Source organism: Strix aluco, chromosome 13 (genome assembly GCF_031877795.1).
Source record: "Strix aluco isolate bStrAlu1 chromosome 13, bStrAlu1.hap1, whole genome shotgun sequence".
Lineage (NCBI taxonomy): Eukaryota > Metazoa > Chordata > Aves > Strigiformes > Strigidae > Strix > Strix aluco.
In genome coordinates this window covers 9,058,927-9,074,128 of record NC_133943.1, presented here as the reverse complement: position 1 = coordinate 9,074,128, position 15,202 = coordinate 9,058,927, and the positions used below count along the sequence as shown (strand labels likewise).

The window sequence follows — 15,202 nt, the reverse complement described above, 5'->3', positions numbered from 1 at the left end:
AAAATGATTGGAAAATTGGCTGTAGTGATAGACCATTCACATTATTAATCATCATAGTCTTTCCAGTGTTTTATGTAAGGTTATTCAACTTTGATTTGCAATAAAAAGCAGTCATTTTTCTAATACTTCAGCTAACAGTTTGCAAGTTGTTTTTTTAATAATTAATACCTACCTGTATCTGGAAAAAAGACAGCTGCTCTGGTGGGATAAAAAGACTTGCATGAAGTGCTTGGTAGTCTGGTTTGCTTGCTTGTGGTAATGCTGTGAAGTGAAAAGTTGTTAGAAGGGTTTTGTGCTGCTGTTTATAGTTTCTGAACATGTGCAGAGGGTCCAGATCAGTCTTAAGAACTTTAATGTTATGGACAGGACACTAAAGTAAATGGGTAAGTTGAGCAAAACCAAAAGATGGGATCATGTTCAATGGAAAATAGCAGCCCACCTGTGCTAGAAAAATGAGTCCCTAAAGATGTCCTCAGCTCCCACCTGTCACATAAGATTTAAAAAAAAAAGTCTGTAAGTGTTTAGAGAAACACAATTATGCTGGCCTTGTCATATGGCATAATGAGGGATCCTGAGACAGGCTGTTTCCAAAACTTCCAATGATGTCTGGGTTACTACTGGAAGGCCTGGTATGTTGGAGGGGAATTTAGTCAAGTTTGTCTTCCATACACAGTACAACCTCACCGATGGCTTTTGAAGTTGCATATATGCATTTGTGGGATGAAGCTGACAACACTTTATTTTAGCTTGGCTAAATAACAATTTGTTCCAGTCTCTTTCTCTTTTAGGAGAAGCCTATTAAATAAAAGATATCTAGATCTTAAGTCAGGCATGAACTGACTGATCACAAGAGCAAGATTTTAGTAATACTTGTTGGGACAGCACTCAGTTCTGCCCTTGCCTAGTTTCACGGCATGTGGTTTAGAGCTGTCATGTGTCCATACAGTTGGCTCAGTGCATGTGCAGTCATTTTGCATGCACACATACAAGCTGTTACGTAGACATGGCCACCATCTGAAAAACGTTTCCCTTAAAATTGGACTGAAAAGAAAATAAAATATTCTGGGAAGCTGCCTAAAGCAGTCAGCTCCTTTGCATGGAGTGGTTTTGGGAGCCTACAGTGCTACCCAGACAGGACAGTGCTGCAAACAAACATGGAGTGGAGGGAGCTGAATGGCTATCTTTTGTGAAGTTAATTTGGGCAGTAGTGGTATTTTTGACTGGGGGTTCTCAGACAGAGTGTAGAATTAAGTCCAAAATGAGAGAAGAATAGCAAAGAGGTTGATCAGCAAATCTACCTGCAAGCCAGATTTTAGTCAGCATGTTTATACCTCTTCCTTTATTTTGCTGTGTTAGGAAAGCTGTACTGGGCATGGATTAGTTAATGCACCTTTAATTTGCTTGGCAGGAAAGAACTGCTCTAATTTTTTTACAGGCTTTCTTAGTCAAAACCAAGTTGTTTTGCAAACACAAAGCCGCCTACTATGCAAATAATTTCTGTGTTAATACAGTCTAAATTGATAGAATCCTTTATCTGCATTAACATGATTAATCTATTCCAATCACCATTATGCAAGGGACAGGGAGTCCTGTGAAATGATTAATCATTCCTGAACAGCATAAGCCCCTCTAGAAATCTTTTCCTTCTTGATTAATCATCTTTGAAGTTCTACTGAAGGGGCAAACCCTTATCCCTTTTACCCCCACTTCCATTATTGGTGCTCAGTGCACAGGTCTGAACACAGAAGGAGCACACTCAGCATTTACTTATCTATCAGGAATATTTAAAGTAGGTTTTAATTTTTAATATGTAATACTAATTGAAACATTCTAATATAGCCCTTCTTTGTGAGGGAGATCAAAGCAAATGTTCTAGTAAGGCCCTAAGCTAATGAATATTAGTCCACTTCATGCACTGAAGTTGTTGGCCATGCTTGGATTTTGTGAACAGATTTACTTTCCTACTGTTCTTTAAATTCTGATGTATTGGTAAAGATAAAGATGACTAAAGGTTGAAGGTGCGTGTTGATAAATATGTATATGGAGTGTAAGAGTACTGCAGTTACCTTCTGAGTGGGTAGAATACAGCTGTAGGAAATTGCTATGGATGGCTGCTAAGAACTAGCCATTGTATAGGTCAGGAAGTGGAAACTGGCACTAGATTCATTTACCCCAGCTTTATGTGTTTGAGTCTTCATTCACTCGTCTAAAGAAATTCAACAGATGATTTAACTATTCATTAGAACTCACATTTCATTTTGTATGGCAATGACATTGGTTGTGGCTTAGCTGAAGTACCAAAAGTGTATCAGTGACATAATCAAAAAGCTGACCTGCACTATGGCCCAACTTGGAATGAGGGCTGTTTAATTGGCATTGCTTTATTTTTAGCATCTCCTGTAGATGTTTTTGTAAGCTTTTCTTCCCCTGTCACTCCTGTGAAGTAACCCTTTTCTTGTAATACAAAAACATGTGTTTTTAAGGTAGATAACATCTCCCATTTGACTCAAAGGTTATGGCATATTCTCAGTTCACCGATCTGTGTCTCTGGACATCTGTGATCCTGAAATAGGTACCCTTGCAGTTGTCTACAACACATAACTGTTAGGCTTCTCTACAGAGAGCTGTAAGTTACTGTGTGTTGATTTAAATGTTTGTCTACAAAAACCCTGGTATACGGAAATGAAACAAAACTTAAGTGATGAACTGAGAAGTGAGCAAAGCTTCTGCCAAGAGAATTGCTAGATCCAAGACAATTTCTGCTTCAAGCCAAGACATTTAGTTCAGCAATCAAATTTAGAAAACTTAATCTGTTTTACATGAGCACTTCATGGGATGGGAAGAAAGTATTCCTTACCACCTCAAATAAGACTTCCCTGGCAACCCACTTCCAGAGTTCTGTATTTTATTCCCCTTGGCATTGTTTTATACAAAGAGTTACTAATTGTATATAAACAAATTTTGAAGTAGTTGTCTTTGCTTTATCAAGTGGCTCATTCCTGACAACTGTTCTCTCAGCAAATACCAGAGCACTGAGATAAAAAGTTGATAAATATTATCAAAATTCTAGGTGGTGTTTTGACTAGAGCCTCCAATCTACCCCTAAGTTATCTTTCAGTCATATTTCAACTAAAGAAAACCTGTCCCTACTTATCTTGCATCCACAGGTGACATGTTATCAAACATCCTTCTACTTTATGTGCATGGGTGTTTCATATTTCCTTTGCTACCTTGTTCAAAATTGTTGGAATATTCATGAGAGGGAATGAAGTCCAGATGGAGGTTCTACCTGCAGATGTTAATCTGGACGGACACAGATCAGCTCTCATTTGTTTCAGTTCATAGAATATGGCATTTGCTCAGTGCCTTTCTCTAAGTTCTGCCTTTCTTCTCTCTCTTCCTTCCTGCCGTGCTGTGCCTTTCCTTCAGGTACAGCAAGTGGAAATGGAGACTTTGGTGACTGGAGTGCCTTCAACCAAGCTTCTCCTTGTCCCAGTGCTTCATCTGGAGAGCTCTTCAGCAGCACGGCACAGCAGCCAGCTATAGAGCTCTTCAGTAGCTCACAGCCAGCATCTGGCCAGCCTCCAACTGCTTCAAATTCTACTGATCTTTTTGATTTGATGGGCCCCTCTCAGACAACCATGACCTCTTCACAAAGTATGAATTTCTCTATGATGAGCTCCAATGCTGTGGGCATCAGTTTACCCATGTCAAGGTCACAGGTATGTGGCTATTTGTACAGTTTGCTAATGACCTTCCTCAATTAATCTCTCACCTTTTCCTTAATGACAACATTGAAAACAAATCCATTCTACTCCTGGAATCCATACCATTGCCTGGATGTTGTGGTCAGCCTTTTGTAAGAAAGTTTTGTCCAAAAATGTTTGAGTAGCCTCCTAAAAAGAAAGTGTCGAATATTCTTGAAAAGCCTCCTTTTATAAGCTAGTCTTCTCTGAGATGGACTTCATGGTTCTATGAAGTGTTGCTATTTTGTTGGGGAAGACGAGGTGGTTGATATTTTAAATCTTAAAGCCACCCTCCACAGAAAGTTTCCAGCCTCAAGTAAATGGAGGCAAGGACCATTCTGTTCTCCAAAACGCAGAAGTGGAGAGTGTTTTTGGAAACCATAACAGGTCAACTTGGCTTTTGTTCACAACTTGACTGCAGATGATCACTGTCATTCCACATATTGATATGGGAGCTTGATGCTAGCTTACAGAATATTCTTTTAACCCATTCTAATGATGTAACAGCACATGGCAGCACTGCTTTGGAAGAGCTGAAGTTCATGGCTAAAAATCTCATTGGCTTTTTACTGTCTGCTGTGGCAAAATTAACACTTGTTCTTTAGTCCCGATTCTTATTGGTAAATTGTTTCAAGTGGATCCCAACAGACTTTTCTTTTTTAGCCTCTGCAAAGCGTGAACACTATGATGCCGAAGCCTAACCCTCTTTATAATGCAAGCACAGAGATGGTGCAGAAGAATGCAAGCAAAACTCTACCCTCAACTTGGTCAGATCCCAGTGTAAATATCAGTTTGGACAATTTAGTACCTGGGATGCAGCCTTCCAAACCCCAGCAGCCATCACTTAATACCATGATGCAGCAACAAAGTAAGTGATTATTGCACTGCTTTGCATGCACGCTGAGCCCTGTATGTGTTTAGTAGGCTGTTCTTGAGATGGAGTATTCTATCAATTACTGGTTTTTTACACTTAGTCATGATTGTTTCTTAAACTGCTATGATGGTTCTGACACAAGTGGTATTTTCTAAACGAAGACTGACATGCTAGTAGGCTTGTATCTGTCCATTTACTGTAGAGTTTGCACCATTGCAGTATCTTGATTTCAGGCTTCCTAATCTCTAGAATTTCTCTAGAATATGCATGGTAGCATGTATTGTTATAAAACGCTATTTAAAACTTCTATAAAAGTTTTCTGAGTCTTCACACAGAAAGTAGGGAAACGAGCAAAACAGGTACCTTTTTGGCCATCATATCTTTGTTCACAGTGGTTAGCATGTAAGTTTCTTAAAATACATGAGCACCTTCAGCATCAGATTCTGATTAATGACTTTTGCATCCTGTTGTCTTTTTTGCAGATATGCAGCAACCTATGAATGTCATGACTCAAAACTTTGCAGCCGTGAACCTCAATCCTCAGCCTAACATGATGCCTGTTCGACCCCAGACGAGCCCACTGATGGGAGGGCCCATTCCTGTGGGGATGGGAATGCCCAGTGTGATGTCAGGTACGATGGGAATGACCTCCATGGGACCCACGCCTATGATGAACCAGGGAATGATGGGAATAAACATGAACATGGGAGTGCCAGCTACAGGCATGGGTTTGACGGGCACAATAGGAATGGGGGTACCCAATATCGCTATGACCTCTCTGACTCCTGGGACTGTGCAACCCAAGCAAGATGCCTTTGCAAATTTTGCCAATTTTAGCAAATAAAGATTGTAAAATAAATAAATAAAATGAGAGAAAAAGAAAATAAATGGGCAGACTGAATGAAGGATTTTTAGCTGCACAAATATAGCTGGGGAAGGGATGGAAAACACTGATCAATACTTTTCTTCTTCCTTTATCAGTTAAAGTATCTACATAAAGAACCAAAAGCTATTTTCTAAGTGTTGAAATAACTAGTGTTCAAATTCTGGAGAGGCGAAAGGTTCTTCTAAGGAATGTGTTAGATGATTTTGCAAAATAATTTGTATTGAGACCATCAGAAAACCTTTCCTACACAGAAGAACCAATTTTATCTTTGAGACTTGATGGAAGACTGGAATTGGGGGTTGGGTAAAAATGTTTGAATCTAATTTTATACTTTTCTTTTTTCTTGAAGAGCTTGACTTTCTTTTCCCCCTCTCCCTGATCGCTTTGTCATAATTGGATCATTCCTTTTACTACCACTGAGTCCACAATTGAAGTCACTCAAGTACTATGATCAGTTTTTTATAAGAATATATATTTTTGTCCAAAAATGGCTTACATATGTGATTATGGCTAATTCAAAGGGACCTGGAATGTATATATACTTTTGCTAATGTTCCAGCCACACTGCTATATTACCCAAATTTTTATTGTGTAAATCCTCTCTCAGCAATTTGGTGATCAACAGATTTTTGGGGTCTTAACTTGCTTCTATTGTTATAACTGATATCCAGTGCAAGTCTGGGAGAAGCTTTATCCAAGACTGCTGGAAGGTTTCCTTTCAGAAAACTCCAGAAAATGCACTTTCTTGCAGTTCTTTTACAGTGGCACTTGGCATCCTTTGTACCACCAATATCCCTATGAAGTCACTGGTTTAGGGCATCCGAAGCGGTCAAAAGGCAAAAATATTTATTTTTTGCATCATTACAAACAAAGAACAAGGTGAATTACACTTAAGTTATGTAAACCTATAACCCTCCCTAATCCAACAGCATTGGATCTTAGCTTTTATACAACATTTGGTGATTTTTTTGTGTAAATACAGCATTAGCAGCTGTGAAATCCAATAGATGAGTAAAAAAATATATATATATTAATAAAGGAAACCTGTAGCAGTCAAAGATTTTACTGATTTACTGAAAACAAAATGAATTAAGGTTTTTGGGGTTTTTGTTTTTCCGTCTGTAATTCTGCATTTAAGTTCACATGAATCATAATTCTAGAATCTGGAACACAGACATTGTTATATTCACAAGCTGAGAATATTGTTAAGAATAAGCACTATACTATAGGTATGAAATTTATTGCCTCCCTTTTCTTATGTTGGATTTCTTTTTTATTATTAAATTGATAAAACTTTGTTTCCATTGTATTCATAATGTTCTGTTATACATAACATTAAAATGTTCATTAAAATCAATGTTGGGCTGCTTTTCCTTTCATTCCATTTGACGTTTATGAGAGCATTTGGGAAAAAAAATAATTATAATTTGGGCAAAGTAATTTTTATAAATAATTTAAAATTGTTTAATGACTTCTTATCTGAAGCCTTTCCTATCTGGCTCTACTGTTAGGAATTAAAAATGAAGCAGGCAAGATATCCTGACCCGCTCCAGCCTTGCTAATGCTCCATCTACAACATTTCTAATTAGGCAGAAATTCATGTACTTCAGCTAAGTGGTAATGAAAAGTGATTCATTTGCTGAATAAGAGATGAGAGTGAGTGTAATTAGCTGACTGCGGTTTTTAATCTTTCAACAATTCAATGTGTTTAAATTAGTTTCAAAGAATAGGAGCTTTCAAGTGTTGTTACATCAAAGTAATCAAGGCAGGCTTTAACGGCTGAGTAGGAGAGCGCGCTCTGGTTCCTGTTCTGAAACCTTTAAACTTATGTGGAATAATCATCTTCAGAACCTCTAGTTCTAACAGATGGGAAGACTCAAACTGGTTCAATATATGCAGAATTGTGGTGGGAAGAAAGCTAGTTCCTGGGGCGGTAGATGGGTGGCAAGGAAAACTAAACCTGTAGTCAGTGTTGCTATTTCAGTGGTGCCGAAGGGGTGCAGTGCTCCGCAGTAGTCTTCAGAAGGTTTTCTGATGAGCAGGGTGAGTCTATTCATAATGCTGTCCTCTTAGGGTAAGGTTAGCTGGTTAAATAGTCAGCTTTGAGTTGAAGGAGCATGTCCTTGTTCAGGTTACATCTCTTCAGAGGAACCAGTGAGTTAGCTTCTCGTCAAGAGATTAATTACAGTGAAGTATATTTGTTAGAGGTTACAATAACTCCTGTGGAAAACATGTGGTGAGTTTAGAGTGGATCTTTGTGGTGTGTCCATTACATCTTAGTCAAGGGTACACAAGCTTATGGAGCCATTGTGGTACTGAACTGGTTCACTGCCATTGTTCATCTTATGGATCAATGTCCTAATTATGAAGGTGGCTGTATGGAGTGTGAAAAGAAGGTTTTCCAGCCAGCCAGGTTGTCTGCAGGTAGATGAGAACTAAGTCCTCTGAAACAAAATAAACATCAGAAAAGAAAACCCAGACAGATTCCTTTAGAATGTGGGCCAGGTACATCCCCAGGTGTCTTCAGCCTGCAGTGAAGAGAGCCTGGCGCGTGGAAGTTTTACCCCATTCTCTCCCCCAGTTAAAGGGCAGGGATCATAGGTAGCAGTGCTTAGCAGAATATGGTTTGCATCTTTGGATAAAGACTGATTATAAAATGAGTTGTGTTTGCTGAAAACAATATTGAACTTGTTTAAGATGGATATCATAAAATGTTTCCATCTCTGATATTTCAGATACGAGCAACAGTATATATATTAAATATATATAATATATAAATATATATATTAAAAATCCCTTTACAGGTGAAAATACAAATGAGCTACTCTGTGAATGGTGACACATCTACCATTTATATTAGGCAGCAGCTGATAACTTGAATATAACCTAAATCATACTACTAGGTTAGTACAAGTCCATGGTTTTTTTTTCTTTTTAGAGCCAGGTCCAGCTGTAACTGAACTACCCGGAAGCCTTGGCCTGGCTGGCTGTGTGCTACATAGCACTTGACTACCTGGTGTGCTGTCATATTGGCAGGTATCTGGCTTTCCCCTACTGCCTCTTGGCAAAAATCTGAATTCCTTGCTCTTCCCCACAGACCATTCACAAGTTGTACTCTACATCTTTAAAAAAAAAAAAAAAAAGCCCACAAAACTGTGCTTATATTATCTTAGTAGTGTCCAAAGTGCAGGAGGTTTAAAAACCCAGACTGGAAGCCTTGTGACCATTGCCAGGGTAGCTGTGTGATCTTATAACACCAAGCTGAAAAGTTTGGAGCCTACAGGAAGTAGAGAGAATTAACTGTCTGGTTGTAAGAAGTAAACTTTTACCACCTCTGGATTCTGTAGCTTTTAAACTTAATATGAGTTCAGTTAAAATTAGTGAAATCCTTTGCAAAGGATGTCTCTGCTTAAGAGGAGAAGACATCAGATGCCAACCCTGTGTGTTTTTTGTAGAATCATTCAAAAAATGCGTCTTGATGTGTACAAAGGAGTAATAAATTCCAGCACAGGTGCAAGTTCAGTGATAACTGGAGCATCCACCATGTTCTACAAAAGAAATTATATTCAAAACAGCTAAACAAGGGTATTTATAGCAGCATCTGTTTCAGCTCTATCTGTCAGCTAAGAGCAGTCTGACACAGCTTAAGGGAGGTGGGGGAGGGATTTATCAATGAAGTGTTTACATAATGCAGGCAGGCATTGTATACTCAAGGTGATATCAACTATAACAGATAACAAATACCTAAAGACACTTCCATTCTCAGAGGCCTTTGCTCCAGGAGTCACTCTACAAAATTGCCTCCACGTTCCTCTGTGCATGCCTGTAAACACTTTTATAGCATATGACACTTTATAGTACCATCACTTGGTTCTGATTAAAGCTTTTAATGGAGATGTGATTTTTTTTTTTTAAATTTTTTTTTCTTCCCTAGAGACTTATTCCAAGCTATCACTAACTAAAATTTAGAATTGTTTCAGGCAAACCCACAGGGTTTGCACACACATTGAAACTCTTTGGCTTAAGCAAAATATTTAATTTGACTGCAAAGGAAACTTTTTTTTTTTTTGTTAGTACTCAGAACTGTCAGCACAGTGAAGAACCACTTACTGTACAGCTCCAGGTACTTGCTGATGGATTTGACTGGCAAAAACTCAAAGTATGAATGAGAGAATTGGAAACTAAACATTGAATACCTGTGTGCTTCCAATTATCCCCCCCAGGAGCTCTGCCCACAGCTCAGGAGCAGCAGTTGCCCTCTCCTTCCTCTATTGGTGACTGGAGCGCAGCCCCTTCCCTGGGACAGAGCAGTGCTGTGCTGCTGGCTCCTCGCAGGCCATCACGGTGTGATGAGATGGACTGAACAGCTGTGGAGTTTGTTCCCATCAGCCAGAAACACAGAATCAGCATGAACCTTTTTGCCCAAACCGCTTGGATTTGGAGCTGACTTTGGAGTGTTAAACACTTCAGTGGGAGAAGGGCTTCCTGGAGGTGGTGGCAGGAGGATGGTTATTGTTCTAGCTGTGCTGCTAAGAGCTGCCACTGGGAGGAAGGAAATAAGAAAGGAAAAAAATAGTAAGCTGCAAAGACAACTAGGTGAGCCTGGTTAATGTTCTGAGACTGAAAGGATGGCCTGTGGAATTTGTAAGTCAATCTGTGCAGCTTGTTCAATGATCTGGTTACAGTTTTATCTGGCTGGGATGCTGTGGAAGTTTGTTTCTTTGTGTAAAATGACCTTTAAAAATTGAGATGTCTCATTTTCATTTTTTATGTGCTTCTGCATCCACCATTCAGATAAGGAAGGATAAGAGGTAAGAGAGAAATTCTGCAGAATGTGGAAGAAAGGTGCCTTTGCAGAACTTTGTGTACCCCTGGATGTCTGCAGTGGGGGGTTCTTCACATGGAGTAATCCAGGCCTCCAGATCTATGTATGTTCTGTGTGCGTACAGCTCAGCTCGGCTGTTTCCAAAAATGTCTTTACTCCTCACAAATTTGCAGATTATTTTTTTTTTTAAACATGCCATAAGGTACTGGTTCAGTAATTAACTGGTTCTTTAATAGAGCTACAATTACTTTGTCTCATGATAAGGGAAAAAAAGAATGCATTCCAAGACAGAGCTACTTTCGACATCTGGGAACCTCCTAACAGCTGGCTATCTAATGAATATGCATCTGCTTAAGAGGCTGTAGGCCATTAATAAACCAATAGATATAAAACAGAAACAATCTTTGTCAGCTTCAAATGAGATTGGATGCAATGTGCTGTGAAGTGTCACTGTCACATTGAATCGAGCGGGGAGGTTAACAGTGGCTCCTCGGTACCAGTGGCTCCGTAGCAGAGAAGGCGGCTGCAGCCTCGCGGCGAGGGGTGGAGGGAGAGGGCTGGACTCGCAAAGCTTTGCAGGTGGTTTCTGCTCTATTTTTGTCTCCTTATTTCTCCGGGTACCAGCCATGTTTGGGGCACTGGTCACCTTTTCTCTTGCAACTCCAGCTAGGCTGTCGGTTTTGGTTTGACAGAGGAGGATGTGGTTTTTCCCACACAAATGATTTGAGCGACGGGGGAATCAATCACGTGGATAAATGACTGGGGAGAAGTTACAGGAATGTGATAAAAATGCACCTATTTGACTGAGACCTGGGGCTTTGTAAGGCAACTAAGAACACCCCCTGAGCCATGTTGTACAACAGGACTGTTGTAGGGTGAAATAAACACTCTTAAAAAGAGTGACGATGACCGCATTTGACTGTATAAATATCTCTGACCCCTTAAGAATTGTATCTGCGTTTGCCCCAAGGTCTGTAACATCATATGTTGTCCCAACCTGTAGCAACATTTGGCATCTTATATTTGTACTGTTCCGCACCTTTATTTCCTGTGGCAGCTCCCAGAAGATACGAAGTGGATTTAGCATTATTTTAGGCATCCTTATCCCTTCTCCACAGCTCTCTAATCCAGCCCAGGTTAGCCTAGTATGTTCTTCCTTTCACACTGAACAGTAGCCTCTTGAAGCAGTGACAATCATTTTTGATGAGAAATATTAACTCGGTAGAATTTTCCTAAGAGAAAAACTATGATTTCATCTTAAGCCACAGTAATGGTACAAGTTACTGTCAACTGTTGAATAACCAGTCAGCAGGGTCTGCTGGGACAGAGGGAGGGGTAGCTTCTAGTTTTGGTTCTGAGGAACTGGAGCAGCAGTCGGGTACCTCCCCTAGACCCTGCTTGAGACAGACTTAGACCACGTACATTCTAGTTCCCAAGAAACTGTAAATTGAGATTTGAAATAGTTTTCTTTGAAACTCAGTTGTAAAGGGCAGTCTTATGTTTAGCAGAAAGATCACTGTAGTATTAAGCTTTTTGCCCGCTGATTTACAGGTTTTAGTTACAAGAAAATGGAAGCAAGAAAAGTTAGAATGCGAAGATGAGTGCTCTGTAATTACTGCAGATCTTTTCTAGCAGCTTCTCAAAACAGAAAACTATTGTACTTTGTATCATCACACTGATCTAATTTAAGCCAAAATCCATTAAAAAGATTGACTTAATTCCTAGAATAGTATTTTACACTTAATTACTAAATTTTAAAACAGAAGATTATTCAAAGTCTGTTTCAGAGTTGCAGCCACACTGGCGACAAATTTAACCCCACAAACTTCAGGTTTTACATCAAGGGTTGGTGTAAACTGGAGGACAACATCTGATGTTACAGACCTCTGCACTACAGACGAGCATCTCAGTGGTTTTTGCAGGGGTACAATTTTCTATTCTTGCTTTGGATGCGGGTGCTGCTGCACTGCCACTTTGAGTGCCATTTTGAGTAGAGCAGGTAGGCCACTGATTAGCAACCCACCTTCCCTCCCTCAAGAGCTCTGCCTTTCATCCCAGCATTAGCAGGACTAAGATGTTACAGTTTTATCTTTTTTGAGACAGACAAAAGAGCAATCTGTAAAGGAGGGCTGTCCTTTTAAATACTTTAACTTTTCAAGGTCATTTGTGGAGCTTTTATCAATCAGAAAGCTAAATTCATACAAAAAGCATCTATAATGAACCAGGCATATCTTGAACCTTATCCCTTCAGCTGAATATGAATTATCTCGGAAGGTGCTTCAGTGGCCACGTTCACCAAGTTCAGCATCCCTGTGAACATCTATAAAGTAAGCAGACAAGCCACTACTATTGTAGTTTGGCATCTATCAATTTCTTGTCTTTTTTTCTGTAATTGATTTATTAATTATAGCATCTTAATGATCTATTTAAAATAAATAAACCATTTACACTATTTCAAAGGTATTTTGTGATGTTCAGCTGATATTAAAATAGCACCAGGCTTATGTGCTTTTTCAGCAAGTGACCTAATTAGTTAATAAAGTAATTGAATATTAAAAAGGATGTTGCAAGTGATTAAAATTTAAGAGCCTTCAGAACATTATTAAAGCTATAAATCATACATCACTGTTTTAATTTGCATAGCTACAGAATTACTAATGGTCCCACATGCATAAGCTACTTGGCAATTAGTCTTTTAACAAACTGTTGGTGATACTGTGAGGTTACCAAAATCTTTCCCCATTTTTGATTTGCAAACAAAATCCAGGATGAGATAACACTAAGGGTTAAATTCCTAAAAGCCAGGAAATTCGGTTCTTTCATGTGTCTCTCTACCCTCACCTCTCTTTGCCCCTTGTCCCTCGCCCTTCTGGCCAGGGGACCACATCCTCCCATGTCCCACCAAGGTGTAAAAAGGAGAGGCCGAAGCGTCTGCCTCCACCTTGGGCTTCCTAAACTGGCCTCCAGGTGGTTTTCCAGCCCAGTTTGATATGCATGAATCTCCCTACCCAGTGCTGGGACATTCTCCATTTTTGTCTCATAAGTACAACTGTCACAGTGCCCCTTTCATTCCCCTTCAGCTGGACTCCAGGCCCATGACAGCGCTGGGAGGACTGAGCAAAGCGAGCCGCTGACAGCAGGCAGTTGTACTTGACCTCTGTCCCATGGACGTTGTCTTTGGGCTGTAGGAAAGAGCCAAACCAGGTGCTCATCACCTTCCCCTCCCTACGCTGGGGCTTGCAGCTCATGGGAAATTTTAAGTATCTGCAAACAAAAAAGGGTTGGAAAAATGTCACTGAGGGGAGCTACCGGCTCTGCCTGCCCCCCTGGCTACAGCCCCCTCCCCGGGTCAGCTGCTCAGGGCTTGTGTTTGAGGCCTTGGGCTGGCTGCAAGCAGGAGGTGAGACAGGATGACAGTTCTCAACTTAATTAGAGACAAACTGCTTTGGCCAGATGAGCTGCCCCCGTCTCCCCTCCCGCCAGCAGCCAGCATCTCTGCAGGGATGGCTCCCAGCCCCTGGATGCCAGCTGGTGGGGTACGGTCCAGCGCCCAGGCAGAGAGCGTGTCTGTTGCTGGCTTTAGGACTTGCAGCCTGACAAGTGAAACGAGGGTGCTGCGGGCAAAGCGAATGACCCGGTGTGCGACAGAGCGCAGCCCCGACACCGGGCAGCCAAACGGCGGGAGCTGCCGAAAGCTGGCGAGAGGGAAAACGGCCAAAGCTACAGCCAAGGCACCCAGCACAAGCGCTGCGTGAGCTCAGCAGCCTCCTCCCCGCCAACGCAGCGCTGGGCATTGCGCTGCTGCCTCCTCCCTGCCCTGCACAGCCCCGGCCTCCTCGGGCCCCCCAGGCCTGTTTGACCCCTCTCCAGGGACAGACGGCCTTGCAGCAAAGGAGGGTGCCTGAGCAGTCGCTGATTTCCCCACCTTTCTCTTTGGGAGAGGCTGGGTCCTCTCTCTCTCCGGGAGCTGGGACTGCAGCACCCCAGCCCGTCGCAGGTGCTCCCCAGCTCCTCCTTCACTCACACGCTGCCCGGTGCAGTCGCTGCAGGTGGGCTGCTTGCAGAAACTGGTACCTTCATCTTGTAAGTCTCGAAGTCCTTTTCTTTTTTTTTAATGGAGCAAAAAAAAGACATTACAGAACAGCATTTACATGCAAAACCACGTTGTCATTTCCACCCAGTCAGCAGAAGCCTTGACGTAGTTTTAGCTATTAAAGTGTGCTGGCTGCTACATTACCAGGAGAATTTCTTTTTTGTGCCGCAAAAAACTTTTCAGGAGCTTCCTTTGAAGCCTTATTGAGGTCAGGGGCTGCAGCCTCTTGCAATCTTTCCATGTCAGCCTGCAGCACTTTTTGAAAGCCCTTACACTGGATATTGTGACAAACGCCAGCTCTTTGTTCATTAGTTTACACTTGGTAATAGATGTGAGGCCAGGGTAGAGGATGGCTCTCGGCAAGTGGTTCACACTCTGCTGCACTAACATTTGCCATGTCTGGAATAGTTGGAGACAGTACAATCCTCTTTTAAGGGTCTGTGTTTTTAATTAAAACAGCAAGCTGAGTAATGGGTGACTTCAGAGCATTTTGACCCAACAAGGAATGACAAGCACATGGCTGCTTTTAAAATAAATTAATTAATATCCACAATCTTACCGGTATAAAACTGTCAGCACGTGAGGAGGGTGGGCAAACCCAGATGCGAAGCAGTTTTGTAAACTTGGCTACGTACATGCAAACGTTACTGCAATACAAGCAACACCCTGAGTGCCAAAGGTGAGCTGGAAGAGGCTGGAGTTGATACCAATTCACACCATCAGACTAATTTTAGAGCAAATTACACCAACGACCTGTTTCAGTGCACCCTGACTCCAC

The 15,202-nt window shown here is 41.1% G+C and overlaps 1 protein-coding gene across 4 annotated transcripts in view; it reads left to right on the top strand.

Annotated features, from left to right (window-relative positions):
- The window catches only part of CLINT1 (clathrin interactor 1), a 59,232-nt gene extending 46,446 nt beyond the window's left edge, over positions 1 to 12,786 (top strand). For 2 of the 4 annotated variants that reach the window (XM_074838184.1, XM_074838183.1), the window contains exons 10-12: positions 3,430 to 3,722; positions 4,410 to 4,614; positions 5,103 to 6,863. In XM_074838184.1, coding sequence (XP_074694285.1) covers positions 3,430 to 3,722; positions 4,410 to 4,614; positions 5,103 to 5,464 — 860 coding nt within the window. In that variant the 3' untranslated portion in view covers positions 5,465 to 6,863. Of the gene's footprint in view, positions 1 to 3,429; positions 3,723 to 4,409; positions 4,615 to 5,102; positions 6,864 to 8,444; positions 8,543 to 9,729 lie in introns of those variants that run through there. The other 2 variants (XM_074838185.1, XM_074838186.1) reach the window with 2 other exon arrangements.
- Positions 12,787 to 15,202: the final 2,416 nt, after the last annotated feature.